At 34.2% G+C, this 20,143-nt stretch overlaps 1 protein-coding gene across 3 annotated transcripts in view; it reads left to right on the top strand.

The window, feature by feature from the left end:
- LOC111147697 (zinc finger with UFM1 specific peptidase domain) overlaps positions 1–18,868 on the top strand; it is a 28,824-nt gene extending 9,956 nt beyond the window's left edge. Inside the window, exons 3-10 of one of the 3 annotated variants that reach the window (XM_022503928.1) lie at positions 1,357–1,467; positions 3,164–3,285; positions 5,091–5,259; positions 8,358–8,546; positions 8,965–9,130; positions 13,530–13,681; positions 14,724–14,944; positions 18,634–18,868. In XM_022503928.1, the coding sequence (XP_022359636.1) occupies positions 1,357–1,467; positions 3,164–3,285; positions 5,091–5,259; positions 8,358–8,546; positions 8,965–9,130; positions 13,530–13,681; positions 14,724–14,944; positions 18,634–18,681 (1,178 nt within the window). In that variant the 3' untranslated portion in view covers positions 18,682–18,868. The other 2 variants (XM_022503927.1, XM_022503929.1) reach the window with 2 other exon arrangements.
- Positions 18,869–20,143: the final 1,275 nt, after the last annotated feature.

Raw genomic sequence — 20,143 nt, 5'->3', positions numbered from 1 at the left:
TTGACTGCTGCAGGTGAGGCACATTTTCTGGACCATGTCAATTACCTACTAGTCATCAAAGTAAAAAAATTCATCATCTCTTCCTTGATATTCCATTCCATGGAAATCAACTCAGTATTATGAGGTACTCCAGTTTCACGAAATTCTTTCACAAACTAGGATCTTTCCTTATGACCTATCTGTGATTATTTCCAGTGTAGTTCCAAACTTTTGATGGTTTTAAGCAAACCATTCCAGGAGGGACATATTCTCAATCAGTTCATGTTCCTGTCCTGTCACGAAATGAGATTTATCCTTCTCTTTTTCTTCAGTTAGACAATTTTCTCCTCTTCTGTGCCTTGGCAATGAAGAACATTTCTCATTATATCCAGATTTTCATAAACCGTTAGAATCTCTACAGCTCCCACTTCCAAAGCCTTTAGTGTATCTTCATCTCCAAAATAGTACTTACCTGTGTCCTGGCTGATTTCACCAAAGTGCTGAATTAATTTCTCTGTTTGAATTAATTTTACCTTGGAAAAAACATCAGTAGGTAATGCAATAGCTTGGTTTCCATTTTCACTACCATAGGATATATAAACTAATTTTAAGTCTTTTGGCTGTGGTGTCTCTCCAAACATGTCAGATTAACTTAGTTCAGTTAAGGTCAGCTGATCCATCTAAAATGAGACCAGTCATGTTCACTTTGTGGAAGTAAACAGCTATCTAGCAGTCTCAGCTACTATCTGAATACAGTTATTCCACTTCCAGAGCAGACCTTACATGTATGGATTGTTCGGCTGTAGTGCTCAGTGTCCCTCTTCTGTGCCCAATATCAGTCAGGTCTTGGTCTACACAGAGGTACTGCTTCTGTTCTGCGCAAGCTGCACCTATCTGCTTGCCATGTTGCTTGATGGGTGCAGCTCTTTGATCTCCTGCTCCAACTAGGCAGTACGATCCCAATTCCAAGCTTTACGCTGAAGGCTTTATGCTGAATTTTGTACCTCACCACTTAGTTTGGAAGGAGGGTGCTGATAATTTAACCCCTAAAATTCATGCATAGACTGGCCCCTACTTACCATTTTGATTTTCCTTTATACTTTCCTTTTCTTGCTTTAACTACAGATCCACATATTTGTTATTGGTTTTTTCTTTTATTATAGTGGTAAGAGAGATTTGTGCTTCTGCTCAGTCTTCCATTTTGACCCTAAAAGTAGAAAATAGCTTTAAATCCAACTACGAAAAGCTTATTTACTTATTTACTTATTACTTATTTCTTATTTAATAAGGTTAGTGGACAGTGGATAATCTTTGACTTAGGGTGAAAAAATCTAAAAGTTTTAAAAATAAAACAACTGAATTATATCTCTAAAACAGACCATGATCAACCTCTGTATGACTGTCCTATGTGTGGGCTCATCTGTACAAATTACCCTATTCTCCAGGAACATGTTGACTTACATTTGGAAGAAAGCAGCTTTGGACACGGTATGTTGATATGTTTAAAAATAAGAATCTCTTGATTTAATTTCTGCTTCCTAGGTTATATCTAAGTTTTAGAGTAGTAATAAAGAGGGAAAAAAGCATACTGGTTAAAAATAAATTTGTCCCTTTAAAGAATTATAATATGACTTCAGCTTCTTTTTAGAAGTTGTTTCACAGAAAAGTTGTATAGAATGAACTACTGTGGGCAGTAACCAAACTAGTGGTTTTGCCCCTAGAGTTTTTCCCCAGAACACGAATATTCAGAAGACAATGAAATTGTACAATTTAAGAAATCTGTTTGATGAAGTTGAGACCATTCTTTCAGCAGCTAGAAATAACTAGATTTAGCATCAGGTCAGCAAAAGTTGTTGTGGAACCAGGAAGCTGCCGTATGGCACATATGATTTTTAAAGAATATACGAACTGTATGATTTAAATGTTTTTCAAGTTCATTTCCAGTTTGTCCAGTTTCTTATATTAACTGCTTATTAATTTTGTAAGTGACTCTATATAGTTTTTTCTCTGTCCCTTATGTTTTTGAATAGTGGCATTGATAAGGTAATCCTTATCGTGCCTTAGAAGTGGAAAGATTCTGTGAGTTTCATAATCCCAATGAAAAAAATATAAAGTAGACCCTAAGAGAAACCAATTGTGTTCTCCTGGATTTCATTTTCTTAAGGTACATTGATATCTCCTATTAATTCAGGGGTCTTCATTATCCAGTATTAATGATCCTAATACCAGTCAGTGATCTTCATGAGTAATATTCCTTGTTCACTCAGTCTAATCCCAAAATGGGAATCACTGGAGCAAAGATCGAATAGTCCTCTTCTCCAGTGATTCTCTGCTAACTACTGTGGGAAAATACCCCTCTGAAGCTGAATGTCTGATAATTCTTTTGTTTATAATAGGCTTTGTATGGGTACATAAATTATTCTGTAAGCCCATGGTAAATAATGAAAGATATGGCCTGAGTAAATCACTATAGATAGTGTCAGTAGTATGCTAAAAATCAGTTGTAATTTGTTTATCCTTGGCAGTTGGAAGTGGGGACCAAATAGGAAGATGGAGTAGAGACTGGGAGATTTGAAAGAAGAGAAAGAATACTCAAATACATAATTCAAATATCAAAATGGAAGTCAGGGAGACCAGATCCTGTCCAGAAGCCACTGACTAATGGATCTGTGGGATACTGGGTAGAGAGGAAACAGGGCAATATGTTGCAAAGTTGTACCATTTGTTTGCGACCAGACTGTAATTAAGCTGTACTTTGCAAACATATTTTTATGCTCTTCATTATTTCCTTTTCTGCCCCAGTTTATTTTAAAAGCCAGGTTTCCTTATTTATTTTAATAAGGAGCACCAATGAAGAATATTACTTAATTTTTCTAAGTTCTGTTTTCCTTAGGAGATAATACATAACTTCCTAAGGGTGTCATGAGGATCAAATGAGACAATTAATGAAAAATGCTTGTCACAGCCTACCTATTCAGTGTATATTAGTGATTTAAGTGGAGGTTCTACCCTTACAGAAGCTGTTCAAGTTCTGCTAGAAAACAATGTTTCCATGACATCGTAGTCATGAGTACATATCAAAATAATGGCATTTACTCCATTTAAAAGATATGAGTTAAACATATAATAAGTGAGATTTAAATTCAGTAGTCAATTTATTCTAAACATTAAAAATATATATTAGGCATAGACAGAGTCCAGTGTTCTAGAGATCTAGAGTTGGCTCACCAGCTTCAACAAGAAGAAGACAGAAAGAAGAGATCTGAGGAATCACGACAAGAAATGAAAGAATTTCAGAAACTGCAGGTATGAAGATTAATAACAATCGTAGTATTTTGGTTTGGTAGAGTTCTTATTTTTCAAACATGCTGTCGAGACTACAGCCTATTATTTTCGTCATTGTTGATACACAAAATACTCTTTTTGCATACACATTTTATAGTTCATAACAGCTACCACTTATAATTACTCATTCTGGTCATGTACTGGGATAAGCACTTCACATATAGTACCTTAAGATCTTCACAGCAACTCCCTAAATGACAGATGAGGAAGCAGAGACAGTGCTTATGTAGCTAGTAACTTGTTCAGGTTCAGGCTATATTAAGTGGTAAAACCTGGATTCAAACCTATGTTAAATTGATAGGGCAGATTAGGAAACAAAGAATTTAAGCGTTTGTATAGATACTTAAAAGAAGAAATTTAGAATTAATATCTCTTGTCTGAGTATTAAATTCTTTTAGTGATTGCAATTCAAGCATTTAAAAAGAGCCATGTTTAATGGAAAATCTATTTTTGATGACATTTGAGACTTTATCTTGGGTTGATGTTGGTATCTGCTGAACTAAACTGGTGGCATCTAATATATTTTTAATGCATGTACTTTTTTTTTTTTTTAAGATTTTATTTATTTATTCGACAGACAAAGATCACAGGTAGGCAGAGAGGCAGGCAGAGAGAGGAGGAAGCAGGCTCCCTGCAGAGCAGAGAGCCTGATGCGGGGCTTGATCCCAGAACCCTGGGATCATGACCTGAGACGAAAGCAGAGGCTTTAACCCACTGAGCCACCTAGGCGCCCCAGTGCATGTACATTTTTAATAGATTATTTCTATTTTTTTCAGTCCTAATTTTCTGTGAACTATTAACTGTGCTAATAACACTCAGAGTTTCTAATTACTCTCTTTCTGTGTGCTAATAGGATAATGTTTGAAAAAAAAGTTTATGATTGAAGAGGTTTGAAAGTATTCAGTTAAATACATTTGTATACTGCAAGATTTTTCGAAACCTTTAATGTACTAATGTGCATTGTACATATCATAATTTTCTCAGACTCACTTCTGAGTTTTTCTGTTCAGATATGTCACGCATGACCATGTAATTCTCTATTTGGAGTATCTAACTTAAGCTATTTTTCTCCTTAGTGATTCATTTTTTTGTAAAACATTTTCCCACCAAGATTCAGAGGAGGCAAAAAAGTTGGCTTTTCCTAAGTTTTCTTTGTCTTATATAATTTTGAACATTATAAATACGAAAAGTTTCCAGTATTTAAATGCGTTTGTGAAGTAACTTCACAAGTTCTTTAGATCTCAAAAACTTTTTCCTTGGAGGCTGTTTTATAATTGGAGATTCTCTATCAGTGTGCAAAAAAAAAAAGTTAATTTACTATGTAGAATTACTGCCTGAATGAATTGTGGATTAAGTAGGCCTTAATAGGCTAGCCTGGGAACAAATAATAAGTACTGACAAGTTTTCTTAAATAAATCAGTTCTATGTTCAGAACTGACCTGCCTTTTTTAGTACCTTTAGTAGGAAGACAGGATAGTCTACTTTTCCTACTACAATGAAAGCAAATCTCTTGCCCTGGCGGTTTACAGAGAAAGGCTGTTACTAACTGAGGGATTTGTGTATGTGTATGTGTGTTATTTATCTTTAATAAAAATCTTAAGAAAAATCTTTAATAAAAATCTCTAATAAAAAAATCTTAATCTTGTATGAAAGTCTATAAAGCAGAATGTTTCAAAATACATTTCCAAATAAATAAAATTGTAGTAAGTTTCCATCCTCATTGAAGTTAAGGGACATGAAAAGTAAGTCATTTTTATGTTCAATAGAGACAATATGGCTTAGATAATTCTGGAGGATACAAACAACAGCAACTACGAAATATGGAAATAGAAGTCAATAGGGGAAGAATGCATCCATCTGAATTTCACAGAAGAAAAGCTGATATGATGGAATCGCTAGCTATTGGTATTGATGACGGAAAAACAAAAACTTCTGGTGAGTTCTTAAACATCAAAATCATTATTTTAGTATTTCATATAACAGTGAAGTAATAATAATAAGCAAATTTTTGAATTTGCTTAACTTTAATAATCCATAGTTTATATACTTTTAGGTGAGACTGTTCAAATAATTAAAAAAAATTTTTTTTTAAACTCTTGTACTTTTATATTTTTATTAAATAATCCACTTAAAAATAATTTACTTTTATATTGTGTTCATTTACTTGACATTTGAAAATAGGCCTTTTAGAAGTTTTTTTTGAGTGTTTACTATGTTTGAGATCAATGCTGTGTGATATAATCAGTATTAAAAACTATTAATGAAATATTTTGCAGTCTTTGTACATTTTTCAAAATCCGATGTGTATTTTACACTTTACAGAGTATTTATATTTGGATAAGTCACATCTCAGATGTTTAATAGTCATACTTAGATAGTGGCTACTATATTGTTTTAGTATAGTTTTAGACACTAAGACCTTTATATATACTGCATCATTTAACTTGCAAAACAGACATTCACTTGTATACGGTTACATTTTTCTGGATTAGTTAATTGTGATTTAGATAGCTTAAATTACTTTCTCACTGTAACCACATAGCTACTTACTGGCCCAGCTAGTATTCACAATCAAATCTGCCTTGCTCCAAAGAATGCCTTTTCCCTGATATTTCTTAAGGTATTTTTTTAATGTACACTAGTATAGTAAAAAAAATTTATATGGAAACAGCTTTGTTCCTACTAAAGAGGTTCCTAATCTTACTATTTTAAAGCTGTAAACCTTTCATCTGTATTTTAAATCCCACGTGCATCCCTTTCTGATTCTAATCCCTCCTCACCCACACGGAGAACCGATATCCTTAATTTGGTATTTACCAGTCTCATATGTATTTTAATGCTTTTACCATATATGTAGGTATCCATAAAAATATGTAATATTTTAATGTATTTAAAATATGTGTAATTGGTATACATATGTTCCTATTTGGTCTCCTCAGATATGTTGATTCTTATAGCTGTACTTCATTTTGACTCTGATATCCTTTGTAAGAATTATACACAACTTATTTACCTGTTTTCATGTTGACAAACATTTAGGTTGTTTCTAGTTTCTTACTCTTACAAATTATGAACAGGTTTTCTTTTAATCCTTAATGTCCATTATCCATTTACCCCATCCCCCATCCACCTCCCCTCCAGCAACCCTCAGTTTACTCCCTTTTCTCAAGAGGTCTTTTTTTTTTTTTTTTTTTTTTTAAAGATTTTATTTACTTATTTGACAGAGAGAGATCACAAGTAGGCAGAGAGAGAGGAAGGGAAGCAGGCTTCCTGCTGAGCAGAGAGCTGGAAGCGGGGCTCGATCCCAGGACCCTGAGATCATGACCTGAGCCGAAGGCAGCGGCTTAACCCACTGAGCCACCCAGGCGCCCCTCAAGAGGTCTTTTTTAAGAGTTTTTCTGTAATGCAACCAGAACTGGAAATACAAGGTTAAAGGGCATGTATATCTCTAACTTTGTTAAAGTTATTGCAGAATTGTTTTCCAAAATGATCATAATCTACATTTGCATCATTGTATTCTCACTCACACTTTGTATGGTGACACTTTTTAATTTTTGCCACTCATTTTTGAAATGATAGTACTTAATGTGCATTTTCCTCATTACCCCTGAGTTAGTTTCTTCAGTAAATAACCTATTCCCTTCTTTTGCCCTCTACTGAGTTGTCTTTTTCTTCTTGATTTATAGGAGTTCCTTCAGTATTCAGGACACTAATTCTTTGTTGATTATATGAAATACAAATACCTTCTTCAACATCTATAATTTGCCTTTAAATTTTATGTATGGTATCTTTAGTTAGTTTTAAATTTGAATATAATCAAATTTCTGTCTTTGTCTTTATTTATATCTTAAGTGTCTTGTTCAAGGAAATCCCCCAACTTTGAGGTCATAAAACTATCTCTTTATATTTTCTTTAAACATTTATACTTTGCTTTTCATATTTCTACTTTTAATTCACTTGGAATTTATTAGTACATATGTATGTATGAGAGAGAGAAAGAGAAGGAAGGTGTGGATTCAATTTTTCCCCTTATTTATAACAGTACTTATAAGGTCTTATTTATAAGACTTTATATAAGATGTATAAGATTGCTTATACATCTCAAGCAATAAGAAAGGAAAGTGACTCTGTACTTTCTCCACTTATCTGTGATTCCCTGTGCCGTGTATTTTCATATCCATTAGTCTGTTTCTGAAGGCCATCTTTATATTTCTTCAAAGGTCTCTGTGTAAAAAGGTTTCTGTGGGATAGGACATTCAGCCGATCTGGAATTCTAAGAGCTATTAGGGTATACAAGAAGAAAATACTAGAGTTTCTATTTGTTTTTAATTTATGTTACCCTTTAATTTCTGTTTGTGCATATGTTTTAGAATTACTGTAGAATGTAGTAGAGTATGTATAGCTGTTATAATATTGATATATCTGTAGGAGGTTAAAGAATACTGCTCTGTTATGTACTATGTCCTTTTTATAAACTGCTTTGAAATTCAATGATTATGTGGCAAAGATTTTTATTTTTGTGAGTTATGCAAATATTAATTGAAGCAGCTATTAGTTAAAGCTATTATTTCTTTTCAACAATAGATTATAATTTAACAAAAGATATTGGAAAATATCTAAAGAGATTTAGGGGCTAAGGATAAAAAATTTTATTATGAGGAAATTTTTCTTTTATTTGTATATACAATTATATAATTATATATGTATTATACAATTATATAATTATATATGTATTATACAATTATATAATTATATATGTACTATATAATTATATAATGTGGTTGCTAAGACCATGTTACTTAGACAGCAAGGCACCATTGTCCTAGTATAAGTAATACACTAGTGTTAGGAAAACTTGCATAGTGGTAACAAGACATGAACTAAGGTTATAACAGTAAAAAGATAAAGAAGATGGAATTGACAGGATTTAGATGGGGCACTTGAGGAAGAGACTAATATTAGAAATATATGAGACAGCCATAAAAGATGATAGCTTATCCTTCTAAATCTTCTAAGTCTCTTTTTTATTTTAGGAATTATTGAAGCACTTTATAGATATTATCAGAATGCTGCTACAGATGTGAGGCGCGTTTGGCTTTCCACAGGGGTGGATCACTTTCATTCATCTTTTGGTGACAAAGGTTGGGGTTGTGGTTATAGAAATTTCCAGATGCTACTTTCATCATTACTACAAAATGATGCCTATGACGATTGCCTGAAAGGTATGTGAAGTATAATTCTCTTAACTTGTCTGCTGATACATAGTTGACCCTTGAAGAACATGAGTGTGCACTGCATATACATGGATTTTTTACAGTCTAATATAAAAGTATTTTCCTTATAATTTTTCTTTTTTCTTTTTCCTAGTTTTATTATAAGAATACAGTTTACAATATGTATAACATATAAAATACGTGTTAATCAACTCTTCATTTTATGTTTGTTGGTAAGGCTCTCCGTCAACAGTAGGTTTGAAGTTTTTGGGGGAGCAAAAAGTTATAGCAGATATTTGACTCTGCAGGCAATTAGTGTCCCTAACCCCTGTATTGTTCAAGGATCAACTGTACATATAATATGGAATGAAGTAATATATAGTACTTCAGTAACTGTCATGTAATATGTTTGCTTGTATAATTTTAGGTATGTCAATTCCTTGCATTCCAAAAATTCAGTCTATGATTGAAGATGCATGGAAGGAAGGTTTTGATCCTCAGGGTGCCTCTCAACTTAATAACAGGTTACAGGGAACAAAGGCCTGGATCGGAGCATGTGAAGTATACACACTCCTGACCTCCCTAAGGGTAAAGTATGTACCTGAAAACCCAGGTTAAGGTTATTGTCCTATATGGGAAGTTTTCCATGTTGTTTTTTTCTTTTATCAAAGGATAGTTAAAAAATAAAATTTAAGTGGCACTGAAAGGCTTATGCTAAAAACCAATTCAGTCCCTATCTCATGTTCTTCTCTATTCTCAAGTCTGATTTCTCAGAGGCAGCTGTTACTTCCACTGTTTCTGAATAATGTGCTTTCAGGGCTTTTCTTCCTTTTCTTTTCTTGGTTTATTAGTTTTAGACATTGTTCCATTTCCCTCACGTTTCCCACCTGTGTTCACCCTCAGTCCTTATAATTTGGTTAAATCTCACTTTTTATTTGCTAAAGTCAGAGTTTACATCATGACTGTATTAATATTATTCATTGCTAATTTTATTTACTTTCCCGAAAAGCTTTTAAAATTTTTCCTTGAGTTAAGAATCGTCTTTTCTTTCCTTTTTCCTCTTTGACTACATCATGGTCTCAAACTTTTTCACAACCTCCGCTTATGTAATCTGAGGCACTCCTATCCTGGACACTTCTTCCTTGAAGCTCTCTATTGTCTTTGCTCTGGTCTCCTAAATCCCCTTCAAAGCTATAACCATGTGGCATTTCTTCATTTTTTTCTTGAAGTGGAGCCTGGACTTTTTTCTGGATTCCATGTCTATCTTTTTTGGATTGTTCTCCTGCTTAAGTACATCTTTAATAAGCTTCCTGAAAAAAGGTGCCTGGTCCTTAATACTTAAATGATCATTTGGGTGGCTGTGTTATTCTAAATTTAAAATCATTTTCATATCAAATTAAGTTTTTGCTCTGTTAACTTATAGCAATCAGTGTTACTATTGAGAAGGTAAGATGTTATCTGATTTTCATTCCTTTTTGTATAACCTATTTATTTTCTCTGAAAGTTTTTTGCATCATCTCTTAGTCCTGCTATTATGAAATTTCACCATGGGGCTTTGATTCATTGTATTAGGCATTTGTTTTTCCTTTTGAATCTAGAATTGTGAGTTGTAAGATCCTAGTGTAGTGATTAAGAGCTTAGACTTCGGAGTCAGGCTTCCTACAACTGATTCTAGTTTTCCTGCATATTGGCTGGCTGTATGACTTAATTTGTCTGTAGTCTAGTCCCACCATTGATAAAAAGAACATGTAAATAGTAACTGCTCCATAGAGTTGCAGTGATATTGAGATGATCAAGAGCTTAGAACTATGGCTGGAATGTAGTTAGAGCTCAGAGGTTAATGATAATACAATCCCTCCATTTTCTTTGTTCTTCTTTCTGAACTTCTGGTAGTTGGCCACTGAACTCCTTTGACTTTTTAAGTTTATTGGTCATTTTTTTTTTTCTCTTTGCTTTTTGTTCTACTATGTAGATTTTCTCAGCTTTATCTCCCAACTATTTTATTGAAATTTGTATCTTAGCAATCATGTTTTTAATTTTAAGGGGTAATTTCATAGCATCATAGTCTGTTATGGTTGCAAATTTTTTCCCAACATTTTCTTTCTTTCTGTTCCTTGCATTTTGTGGGTTTTTTCCATGTTAATTTGTTTTCACATCTATTTATTTTAGTCTTTTGAAGTCTTTCTTCTAACTTTTTTTTAAGTCCTTAGTTGTCCATTCCTAGAGTGAGGATGAAGCACTAAAAGATCAGCGGTCCTATAGGATTACTTGGAGCTTGCAGATAAGCAGACTCCATTTATAGAGTTTTGGGTGGAAGCTTGCTATTTGTTTGGGGAACTCCAGAAATTTTAATATAGGTAGAGATCTTTTCTTGGAGCCATTCAGAGAAGAGTTCTCCACTCTCGTGCCTGGAGCTCCTGCATTGATGGAGTGGGTTAGTTAAGCAGTAATTTGCCTTTCTTATGCAAGTTTTCAATTCCTTTGACGTTATAGCCCCATTACTACTCTCCCCAATAACTAGTGCCTCTGAGCTTCCAGCATCTCTTGGATTTTAAGACAATTGTCTGTTTTTTCCATTCACTTTTATGTTTCCTTTTCTGCTTTTCATTTCCCAAAAATACAGGACAATTTGGGCTGTCTCCATTCTCTTTGTCTTTGGCTGTTTGAATCATTTTCTCCTTCAGTATGATGATGTTGGGCTTTCAAGAGGGAATGGAGATAGATGCTTAAGATCATTTTTAAGGGAAAGTTTGCCTTTAAGCTTCATGGCTCTGTTTTCCTTTATATTTGTTTTATATCATTTTTATCACATTAATTGATTAGGTTCAGAGGTAAAACTATTTCTTAAGTTTTAAATAGGTAAACTTTGGGGGTGCTTGGGTGGCTCAGTTGGTTAAGCGTCCAACTCTGGATTTCAGCTCAGGTCATGATCTCACAGTTGTGAGATTGAGCCCCACATGGGGCTCCCTGCTCAGTGTGGAGTCTCAGCTTGAGATTCTCTCTCTCTTCTGCCCCTCTACCTTCCTCCACTCATGCTCTCTTTCTCAAAATAAATAAAATCTTTAAAAGAAAACAAATAGGAAAACCTTGTCTAATAAATTTCTTGAATTATTTAAATCAAAAGGACTTTTAATGTCTTCTAACTTTACTATTTCTTCTTTTCTTCTTGCCAGTCTGTTCACATTTTCAGATTACATCTATATATCATATACTGAATTTTCAAATAATATTTAAGGAAAAGAAAATATCTGTCTAAAATACCTGGTAATATCCAGCTTTTTCTGTTGGTGCTTGAAACAGTTTAATTTTTTAGTAAAGCCTCTTTAATACTGTGCTCTGAATTTGTTTACTACTTGTTTAAATGTCTTTCACTCTCTGAGTTATATTTGTAGGTACTATTCAGATTCTAAATCTAAATATGCAGTCAATTTCTAACCTGAAAGGTACCTGCTTTTTAAAAAATTTATTCAGAAGTTCATTTCAGTGTTTAAAGCTCTATAGTAGGGACACCTGGGTGGCTCGGTTGGACGTCTGCCTTCGGCTTAGGTCATGATCCCGCAGTCTAGGGATCGAGTCCCACATTGGGCTCCTTGCTCAGCGGGGAGCCTGCTTCTCTCTCTGCCTGCTGCTACCCCTGCTTGTGTGCGCTCTCTCTCTCTCTCTCTCTCTCTTTGACAAATGAATATATGAAATCTTAAAAAAAAATTAAAATTAAAAAAATAAAACTCAATAGTAATCAATTGAAAGTTAGCCTCAACACTAAACTTGCTGAGGCTAAGGATAGCAACCATTATAATTTTAGTGTATTGGGAGACTTTTTTTGTCAAGAGAGACAAGGAAGGACAGGATATCTGTCCTATACTTTAAAGTGAAAGAAAAACTTTTTAATTGCTATTGCTTATAACCGAGCTTTTTTTTTTTTTTTAAGATTTTATTTCTTTATGAGAGAGAAAGAGCATACATGCACAGGTTGGGGAAGGGCAGAAGGAGAGAGAGAATCTCAAGCAGACTCCTTACTCAGCAGGGAGCCTGACATGGGGCTTGATCCCAGAACCCTGAGAGCATGACCTGAGCAGAAATCAAGTGTTAGAACGCTAACTCACAGAGCCACCCAGGCGCCCCTTGCTTATACCTGACCTTTTAAAAATAGTTGCTGAGAACTGTCAATAGTGCTTCTGGTTAAAATAATTTGATTTATTCAAGGTTGACTTCCTCTGTGGAAGGAATACCACTGTAGTCTAGTGCCAAGTAGCAGATAGATAGATGTATAGATGGAAGTCCATACAGGGTTTTTTGAGATCTTTGTAGGTATTCTTTTCTTGTCTGTTATTGGAATTTGTGAGAGCCAACAGGAAAAATACTCAGGATATTTTTGATAGATGTGAATGGCTATTGTGGAATTAAAATTAGAAGTCAGCTTCTAATTGATCATCAGGTTTAGAGAATTTAGAATGAAAGTTGTGTCTCACATTACATGTAGATGACTTTTAAAAACCAAGTATGGTCCTTATTTACTGTTCATGGGGATTATGTGTGTCAGAAAATGTAACTTTTAGATCAGTGATCAGTCTTATGAAATTATTTGAATAATTATTTCGTCATAAAATGACATTTTTCTGGATACATAATGGAGCTTATATTTATTTTCTTCTTAAGAAAATACTGATGAGATGGGGGCACCTGGGTGGCTCAGTGGTTAAGCCTCTGCCTTCGCCTCAGGTCATGGTCTCAGGGTTCTGGGATCGAGTCCCACATCAGGCTCTCTGCTCTGCAGGGAGCCTGCTTCCTCCTCTCTCTCTCTCTCTCTGCTTGCCTCTCCGCCCACTTGTGATCTCTCTCTGTCAAATAAATAAAATCTTTAAAAAAAAAAAAAGAAAATACTGATGAGATAAAATTAGTTCTAAATTAAAATTTCTTTGTATTTGATGACTCAATTGGTGAAAGTTTTAAAAACTCTTCTACAAACAGTCCATTTTGTTAATTTTTTTATAGGTGCCACATAGTTGATTTTCATAAGTCAACTGGTCCTTTGGGTACACATCCTCGTTTATTTGAATGGATATTGAACTATTATTCTTCAGACCGAGAAGGGAGTCCAAAAGTAATGTGTACATCTAAACCTCCAATCTATCTTCAGCATCAAGGTTGGTATAACTCATAGATAATAAGTATAGCTTATACCTTTACAGGAAAACTAATTGACTTTTGCTCTTTTAAGATTCAGGTAATAGGGAAGAGGAGAGTATTGTGACATTAGTCTGATTTTCAGAGCTACATTGTCCTTATGATTGGTACCTTCCTGGGTAGTGAAGGGTGCTATCCCTTATATTATTTCAGGGCCACCCAGTTCACTCTTCTGTCTTGTTCATCCCTTACTTTTTTAGGTCTTCACCTAAGACTTCAGTGAGGCCTTCCTTGATCACCTTATTTGAAATTCCATCTTGTTATCCACCCCTCACTGCTGGCATTTTCTGTTTCTCTTCCCTGCTTTATTTTTTTGCTTCTAACATAATAATATGCTTATTTATTTACTTTGTTTATATTCCTTCCTTTTAGAGTGAAAACTCCATGAAGGCAGGAATGTTTGTTTTATTTGCTTCTGTATAAGCTAACTGCTTGGAATAGTACCTGGCACATGGACATTTGATAAATTTTGTTGAATGGATGATTTGAAGCAACAGAAATAGGAGAAGTAAATGTTGGGAGTTTCATCATTTAGGAATACATGCTGTAAAAGTTAAGCCCTTTCCATTGAAATTCTAGTATATATAAATTTACTTTTGTTAACCTTTTGGATTCATGAGAGTTTTTGTTCTGTGGTAGGTAATTTTCAAATGCTTTCTTGTGAGATAATTTGGATAAGAAAGATCAAGGGATTAGGAAAGGAAAACTAAAATAATATGGCACAGTAGACACAGAGTTTTTTGTAATGAAACTTTTAAGAAAAGAAAAATTGAGTAAATGAAAACTGAAGGCTAGGAAATAGAACTAAAACTATTGTGTCTTCAGAGAGAGAGAGTACCTGTTACAGGGACTGACTGTATTTCTATTCTAAACACACATGTGCACATACTGCAGAGAATATATATACTGTGTGTGTGTGTATGTTCAGTAACATGTCTATATGTATAGCAATAGATAGGACACATACATATATAGCTGGTTTTTTTGGTTTTTTTTTGATAGGTCATAGTCGCACAGTTGTTGGAATTGAAGAGAGAAAAAATCGAACATTATGTTTACTAATATTTGATCCTGGATGTCCTTCTCGAGAAATGCAGAAACTGTTAAAGCAAGACATGGAGGCTAGCAATCTCAAGCAACTTCGGAAATTTGTGGGAAATTTAAAACATAAGCAATACCAGATAGTGGCAGTAGAGGGTGTCCTTTCTTCAGAGGAGAAAGTTGTAAGTATCTACATATTTGATTATGTGAAGCTTGAACAAGTTGAACTTACAAGTTTAAGATTTTTAGTTAAAATCAGTGTTATCCCTTTGTATCTCATTCTGCATTATTTTGGTTTTGTATCATTTAATTTCTGGAGTGGACATCTTTAAATTTCAAATACTACCTAATGACTTTCAAATACTTTACTCAGCTTCATAAAAATGTTTAATCTTATATAATGTAATTGTTAATGCCAGGCAAATGATGAAAAATGGCAACATATGTGGTAAGAAAACCTAACTCAATCCCAGGAGACCTAATGCGTATTGGTCTTAATAATTATGGTTTATTAAGTATGATTCTTATAATTATTGTGGCTCTATCTTACACATCTGCAGTTACTGGATATACGACACAGTTCTAGAATTTAACTTCATACAGTTGCCTCTTTATCCTTTACAGTTAAGTGGTGACTGGTACATTCAGAAGAATTTCTAGGTATAGAAAACCCTCCACTTGGTATAAACTGAAGTTACATAATGTTATATCAATTCTAGAAAATACAGTTCTCAGTATCTTAAGAAATTTCCCTACCAGACTACTCCACATGATTTGTTTCCCTCTGAGGAGAAAAGAGAGGACTAGAGAGGAGCGTTTATGAAGAGTAATAGGATTACAAGAAAAAGCACTAAAATCACTTGAAATGAGAGAGAGAACTAGAGTTCATCTTTTCAGCCTTACAACTTGGACTATAAAGGTGAAGATTGTTTCAGAAGTTCTTCAGTTAATTACATCTTAAAGGTTTCTTTGTTGTGTATAAATGCCAAAATCACATTAATTTTTGCACCCTATCATTGATTTGGCTGCACAAAGTTAGAGAGTAATTTTATTTATTTATTTAATTTATTACTTTTAAAAAGACTTATATTTTTATTTTATTTTTTAGAAGATTTTATTTATTCAAGAGAGCATGCGTGCACACATAAGCAGGGGGAGGGAGAGGAAGAAGTAGGCTCCCTGTTGGGCAGGGAGCCCCAAGTAGGCCTCGATCCCAGGATCCTGGGATCATGACCCAAGTGGAAGGCAGTTGCTTAACTGACTGAGCTGCCCAGGTGCCCCTATATTTTTATTTTATTTTATTTTTAAAGATTTTATTTATTTATTTGTCAAAGAGAGAGCACAAGCCAGAGGAGCGGCAAGCAGAGGGAGAAGCAGGCTCCCCACTAAGCAAGGAGCCTAATATGGGACTTGATCCCAGGACCCTGAGATCATGCATGACCTGTGCCAAAGGCATGCGCTTAATCAACTGAGCCACCCAAGCGTCCCTATATTTTTATTGTAATTCCAGTGTTGTTAACATACAATATTATATTGGTTTCAGGTATACAATGTAGTGATTCAGCAATTCTATACATTATTCAGTTAAGGGTTCTCTTAATCCCCTTCACCTAGTTTACCCATCCCTGAACCTACCTCCCCTCTGGTAGCTATCTGTTCTCTATAATTAAGAGTCTGCTTTTGTTTGTTAGAGGTTAGTTTTAGTAGTTATAAATGTTCATCAGCAGAGCATAGGTGAGATTAAATATTATCATGGAGCCTAGCTGAACATTTTAGTTGTTAACTTTCTGGTTTTGGAAACTGAGACATTGGTGTTAGTAGAATACTAAAAATGTAATATGCTACTGTACTTTTTTTTTTTTTTTTTTTGAGTCATGGAGGGTAGCTGTGTCTTTAACCAAAAGAATCAGGACTTGACTAACTGTATAATACCGCCAGATAGAGAAGAAATAACAATATGATTAGTGATTATAATTGTAATATTAATAAAGTAGTACTTTATAATGCTGGCTTTGTATTAGGCACCATCCTAAGCATTTTACACAGATATTAACTAATATAATCTACCCCATAGTGTAGGCACTATTTTACAAATGAGGATACCTAAGTTCAATAAGTTGTTATATTTCTAAAGTCATGCAGCTGCTAAGTTATATGAGGCAGGATTCCAGTTCAGTCCATCTACATCCAGCGTCCTCTATATTGCTTCTTCTGGGAGGATACAAAGTCTCATCATTTCATGTTTGCTAAGTAAGCTTATATGTGAACAATTCACTTTTATTGGAAAGATAGGACAGTATATTTTGAAAAACGAAAAATCATCAGTTAATATTGTTTCCATATATCACTTGCAAGCCCAGGGTTTTGTTTTTTCCTTTTTTTTTTTAATCACTGTGTCTTATAGTTATTCTGCCATTTTTAACAATGCTTTTATACATTATAGGAATTCAGCAAATACTGATGTATTGAGTGATCTGCATATCACCAGATAGAAACTTGCGTCTGTAACTAAGGGCGCATTAATGACTTTACTTTTTATTTCAGGTGGTGGTTTTCTTATATCTCATTTTAAAATATCTTTTTCCTCCTAAGTGATAACTATAATTTTAATTGTAGGAATTTCAGAACAAATTTGGTATTTTAAAGTATTGTAAAATGTAGATATTTGTAACTGCATCTTATGTTTTGTTCCTCATATTTGGAGTTAATTAATTATATTTTAATAATCATGCAGCTCTTACTCAAGGAGAGGAATCGGTTTTCACAAAACTGTTTTCATCCTGGCAGCTGTCCTGTAATTACCATAATACATTTCTACCATAAATATATTTTGAGTATCTAATAATTCCAAACTGTTACAGATTTTGGACCACTTGTTTAGGTGAAAGGATTTATGCTGGAAGGTATCTCCTAATACAGTTCAGTTGTAATGGATACAAACCTATTTAATAGCCATTCTCCTCAATTCTTTTTATGTGTTGACATGTTGTAGTTAAATTGTATCACTGCATTCTTTGTTTTCCATTATGTAATCCTTGTACTCTTAACTTGATTTAACTTTGTTTTAAATTAGCTTGGTATAATATGTCTTGACTTGTAAACACAAGTTGTGAAAATGGAAGAAATGTTTAAAAGTCTTTTAGGGGCACGTGGGTATCTTGGACAGTTAAGCATCTGCCTTCAGCTCAGATCATGATCTCAGGATCCTAGGATCCAGCCACCCTCCCCTCCCCTTCCTCAGGCTCCCTGCTCAGTGGGGAGTCTGCTTGTTCCCCTCCCTCTTCCCCCTTCTTGTGCATGCCCTCTCTCTCTAGGTCTTTAAAAGTGAAATTTTTAAGGCCATAATGAAGGAAATAATTTTCTTAAAGATTCTCTGTTCACAGCCCTCTCTCTCTCCTCTGTGTTTATACATGTCTCTTTCTGACTGTGAGCCATCATTTTTACTTTGACTCATTATTCCTTAAAACATAGAATTTTCTTTTTACTTTTTTCTGTTTTGTCTTCACCTGGTATTTTGTTTAATTTCTTTTTTTTTTTTTTTTCTTTTTCTTTTTTGGTTTGGCTTTAAAAATGTCTGTTTCTGGGGTGCCTGGGTGGCTCAGTTAAGCATCTAACTCGCTCTCACACAGGTCTTGATCTCAGGGTCCAAAGTTCAAGCCCCACATCGTGCTCCACTCTGGGTGAGGAGTCTACTTAAAAAAAAAAAAAGTTTATTTCTAATTTTCTTAAGTTTGAAGTTGTAATTTTTCTTAAGGAATTTTCATTATCTTCAAAAAATTTTCTAGATTTTATTTTTTATATTAGATAATTAATATAAATTCTAAATAATGGACTTCTTAAAATTAACAGTTCTTTAAAATTCCTTTTCAAGGCCAGGAGACAAGCTTCTCAAGTCTTCACAGCTGAGAAGATTCCTTGAAGAATTAAGCATTTCAATGATCATGGAATTTTACTTTATTTTCCAAATTCATATGTTGAAGTCCCTAATACAGCTATGAACCTAAATTATTTAAATATTCAACTTATAATTTAATGTCTAAAACATCTAAATCATACCTCAAGTACCTCACTGTTTAGTAACTATTTCAATAAACTATTTTGTTTGCATTATGAGTTCTGTGTTTCCTCATATCCTCATATTCCTCATATGTGTTAGAAACTGGTTTTGTGTAGTAGTCCTATATAATATTTATTGGGTCCTTCTGTTAGGTATCCTAGTATTTTTCCATTTTTAATTAGTGTAATCTTCAATTCTGTGAGACAGATTTTGTTAGTCCTGGAAGGAAGCTGCAGCTCTGCAAAGTTTATAATTCACCCAAGAAAATGATTGTAATCAAGGGTATGAACCCAGGCTGTCTTACTTCCAAGCTCTTACATTTGAGCATTCTGCTTTCTTTTGTTATAAAACGTATATAATGAAATTCCCTCCTCATCACTTAGAAATTACCTTAATATTTAACAGGTATAGTTCTAAAAAGAGGTTTTGCTTTTGTTAAATATTTATACTCTTACCCATGCAATTGTGAATTAGAACCTATGTTTCACATGTCCTGTAGGAAGCAAACTTTCAGATTCATGTTGGATGTGTCAAGTAGGGTTGCAAGCAGGAATCCTACTTTGGCCAATTTGAGCAGAAGGGAATTCATTGAAGGATCATCAGAAGCTCAGAGAATACACAGGTAACTAGGAAACTGTTCTGGAACAAAGGCGATTCTGGAGGCGAGAATGTGGTCTGATTTATAGTGGAACTATCTGGTTAGGAGCCAAGTCAATTGTCTCTGTTCAAAATTCAGATTCTAGGGCGCCTGGGTGGCTCAGTGTGTTAAAGCCCCTGCCTTCAGCTCAGGTCATGATCCCAGGGTCCTGGGATCGAGCCCCGCATCGGGCTCTCTGCTTCGGTGGGGAGCCTGCTTCCTCCTCTCTCTCTGCCTGCCTCTCTGCCTACTTGTGATCTGTCTGTCAAATAAATAAATAAAATCTTTAAAAAAAAAAAAAATTCAGATTCTAGAAAGGCCACATCTGATTGGCATGAGACTATGCCATGGGATAGAGGCAGTTTCTTGAAATTAGGGTAGATAAGGAAATGGATATTATACAACAACAACAAAAAGCAACACGATGAAAAAAGAACATACTTGAATAAGGTTTTATAAATGTTAGCTACTCCATCAAATAGTAAAAGCTGCACTCCCAAGAGTGAACAATACTGCCAATTGGAAAATTCTGGAAGTCATCTTTCCTAATACTCTATCTCTCAGACAGGTAACCTATGTTATCTTGTTTCTACTTTAGATCTACTTTACAGATTTCTACTTTATCTTGTTTTGTGCCATCGTTACCTTTTATCTAGATAATATAATAATCTCCTGACTGGTCTCCCT

This window comes from Enhydra lutris, unplaced genomic scaffold (genome assembly GCF_002288905.1).
Source record: "Enhydra lutris kenyoni isolate GAN:26980312 unplaced genomic scaffold, ASM228890v2 scaffoldscaffold17, whole genome shotgun sequence".
NCBI lineage: Eukaryota > Metazoa > Chordata > Mammalia > Carnivora > Mustelidae > Enhydra > Enhydra lutris.
This window is presented reverse-complemented; position numbering and strand designations above follow the sequence as displayed.